The 3,529-nt window shown below is 41.5% G+C and overlaps 1 protein-coding gene across 1 annotated transcript in view; it reads right to left on the bottom strand.

Annotated features, from left to right (window-relative positions):
- Window positions 1–2,264: 2,264 nt before the first annotated feature.
- PURG (purine rich element binding protein G) overlaps window positions 2,265–3,529 on the bottom strand; it is a 2,430-nt gene continuing 1,165 nt past the window's right edge. The window contains 1 exon segment of the mRNA XM_029226468.1: window positions 2,265–3,330. Within this exon segment, the coding sequence (XP_029082301.1) occupies window positions 2,272–3,330 (1,059 nt within the window). The 3' untranslated portion in view covers window positions 2,265–2,271.

Below are 3,529 nucleotides of genomic sequence, written 5' to 3'. Positions count from 1 at the left end.
TAACACATATATACACACACATAGATGTGTGTGTGTGTGTATATATATATACATACATATATATATGTATATATATATACACACACACACACACTCAAACCTTACCAGACTAAAAACCAAGAAGGAAATTATTTAGATTTAACAGATATAAATATTTTAGAAGGGAAGGTTTTAAGAGAGAGTATACAGTCACAGCAATAGTGATAGGAACACTCAAATACTGGAATATTCACAGCTCCAGTTTGCCAAAATCTGACAGGTTGATTATTATTAATAGGCACTATGATGGGCAGCAAAGCAATCAGTAGTACAGTAATTCAAGTGTACACCACTCCTTCACATACCCCAAAACTACTTTTTATCAAGCCTAGAATAGTTATTTTACAGTGAGGACTGTTTAAAGATCCTTGCTACTTTTAGAGTCTCAACACCCGCCATGAGCTATTAACTCTAGTCCTAACACCATCTTCTAACCTTCAGCTGGTCCATAGTGATCCAGATGGCCCACAATTATAATGAACTGGGGAGATTCCTTTATACTTTGAGGAAACTGGAAATACAATCAGTAAGCCAACACCAGTATGTATGTCTAGGTTACTGATTGCTTGTTCTTAAGTAATGTAAATCAGTGAAATTAATTTTCTTAATTCATATCATAAAGTTTTCTCAGTGACCTTACTTAAGTGTATTTGGGGACAAACCTCTGGAGGGAAATCAACTGTTAAAATAATTGTGAATTACTTATAGCATATAAAAGAAGAGCTACATTCTGAACTCAATCCATGCAGCCAGCTCTCATCAATGAGAGCTATATTTGGGGGCTGAAATCAGTGTCTGGCTTCTAAACATGATTATATGGACTCATTGTGTGGGAGGTGAATAAAGCCAAGATAAAAGACAGTAATTTCATTCAGATAAAATGCAGCTCAACAGATAAAATTTCAGTCAGTTAATACAGGGTGGGTTGGTACACATATACATTATATCCACTTGTTTAAAAAATTGCTTGGGTGTTGAAAAATTGCTGTGGCACTTCCTGGAAAGTAATTTTTAATACCAGTAAGTGGGTGAGTCTTGTGTAAAGTAAACCTTGTGTAAAGTATCATAAAGAGCACCTTGGAAAAATGCCTGAATTATTCTTTCAAATATGTTTATAACCAATCTTCAAATTATATTTTTCCAGGCTGAAATTGTATATTTATTCTAAATGCTTTTTAGAAAAAAACTTTTTTTTTTTCCTGGAATTAAAACACCTTTAAAAGTCAGGTTTATACTGTAAGTGTTGAAATGGACTTCAGGGCAGCAACTGCAAAAGTGCTACTAAAATATATTACTACAGATTATTTTTATATCAGGTAACTGGTGCACCAACCCTTCTGAAACAGTGCTAAAGCAGCAGCATAAAATATAACACCTTGAGTCCATGATGTATTTTGGGAAAGAACCTCTCACAACCTTCAAATTAGCATGAAAAGCTAAAATATCAAGATTTCCATAGCAAAGCCTCCCACGCAACAGTGACATAAAAGTAATTCCTGAAACTTTGGAAAGTCAATAATAATATATGGTACAATAATCAGAGGTGAAGATGGGATTATAACTAGCTTAGAATAACCAATTAAAACTCTCTCATGGCATTGATATGGCAAGTATAAACTGTAGGGTCACCACAAAATTTGAAATTATAGAATACTATAGTAACTCTAAGAGTCGATTCTTTAATGGTACTGTTTAATATTCAGTTATCCAATGGACATTTAATATATTTCTACTCGTACTTTTGTAAATAAATATATTTATAATAGAAGTCAGTTTCTGTTTCTGTGGTAACTGTCCTACAGGTAATCCTAGCAGCTTTTAATGAAGTAGGAATGGAATACTTTTTTTGGGGAACTTGTTAAATAGAAATTCACACTTACATATTAGGTATATGTATCTTTTTTTAGGCTTATGTCATAGTGCAATGTTAATCTTAGTTATGGTATCTAGAAGGTCAGAATGTCACACTGTGCTGATTTGCATACTTCAATAGTCTGGAGCAGCTGAAGCAGCTAAACTATTTAGCTCTGGGAAGGTTGAAATTCCCATAAGAATTATAGTGTTTTATGGATAACATAACATGAGAATCAGACTCCTTGAAGTATAACTACTAGAGGTATTACTCATAACAAAGGGCCAAAAAAAGAGGAAAAATTTCTTCAAATGATTATGGATCAGTACTTTTAGCCAATTTATGATTTTAACTTTTGCCTGATGGAGTTCAATTTCATTCTAGTCGAGGCATTCTTGCTCTTCACCACTGGCCCTTCTGCCATCCATCCTCTTTTCTTTATGGCTGTTGAAAATTTTCCTCATCTCTTCTTCGTACTTGATAAAATTCTCCCCAAACCTTGTCCAAGCTTTGAATGGAACAGTAATAGTATTACGGTAAGGTGGCCTCACCTCACTTACCTTCAGGAAAATTCCATATTTATTAGAGCCCACATCAAAGTAGAACCTTTTATTGTCCACTCTGAAAGAAGTCCCCTCTGGGAGTTCGACTGGGTCATCGTCTCCACCTCTGCGTTCTTCTATGTCCCCTTCGCCATAGTCTTCAATGAGCTGAACCAAGGCATCCCGAAACTCAATCATCCCTTGTGCTGGGAGGACGATAGTCTGCTCTTGGCCCAAAGTGTGGCCAAAATAACCTATCATGCCAGTTCCCCGGATCATGGTTTGTCTTATCCTTAGGAAGCGACCCCGTTGATTTTCCTTTAGGTCTAGATAGTATTTCCTATTGTCCCTCTCTATGTAGTCTGTTTTGAGGACACTGTGAGGGTGCTCTTCGGACCCCACAGAGACTGGTGGGGAGGGTGCTGCGTGCTTCTGTCTCCTCCTGGAGCTTTGCTCTTTGCCGTGACCATGCTCTTGTCGGTGGCCTTTCAGGCCCAGGTGGGCATAATGCTCGATGAAATCCCCTAGACAGTCCTTCAGCTCCGCGGCCACAGACAGGGAGAGGGTCAGTTTACTCTTTCTGATATTGTCTTGCCGGCCTCTCCCTATCCAGACTTCGGCTATCTTTAGGAACCGGCCCCGGGAGCTTTGCTTCACATCTAGGTAAAACCTCTTTTTCTGGATGTCCACCCTTTTGGAGGCCAGCTCCTGGATTTCGGCTGCGCCCCCAGCCTGGTTAGGGGTGGCTGAAGCCGCGTAGTGGGGGTAGTGGGAGTGCTGGGCCTGGGGATAGAGTCTACTCTTGCTGAGGCCAGAGCCCCCTACATTCTTGCCGCCGCGGCCACGGCCGCCGCCGCCGCCGCCGCCTCCCCTTCGCCTGGCTCTTTCCATCTTCAGCTGCAAGTGACAAACAGACACACGGGGTGGGGTGGGGGAGGAGTGTTGAGAACAATCGCAGACGCCCCTCGGCCTGCGCTGCCCCAGCCTCTGCCCGGGAACCCCACACCTGGCCGCTCTTTGCGCGGCGCCGGCCGCCGCAGCGCCAGGACGGTCCGCGGCGGCGGCGGCGGCGGCGGCGGCGGGCGGCGGGCGGCGG

The sequence above is a fragment of the Monodon monoceros genome, unplaced genomic scaffold (assembly GCF_005190385.1).
Source record: "Monodon monoceros isolate NGI ecotype Baffin Bay Population unplaced genomic scaffold, NGI_Narwhal_1 Super_Scaffold_17, whole genome shotgun sequence".
In the NCBI taxonomy this organism is placed as follows: Eukaryota; Metazoa; Chordata; class Mammalia; order Artiodactyla; family Monodontidae; genus Monodon; species Monodon monoceros.
Note: the sequence above shows the minus strand (reverse complement) of the source record. Positions and strands in the feature narration are given on the sequence as shown.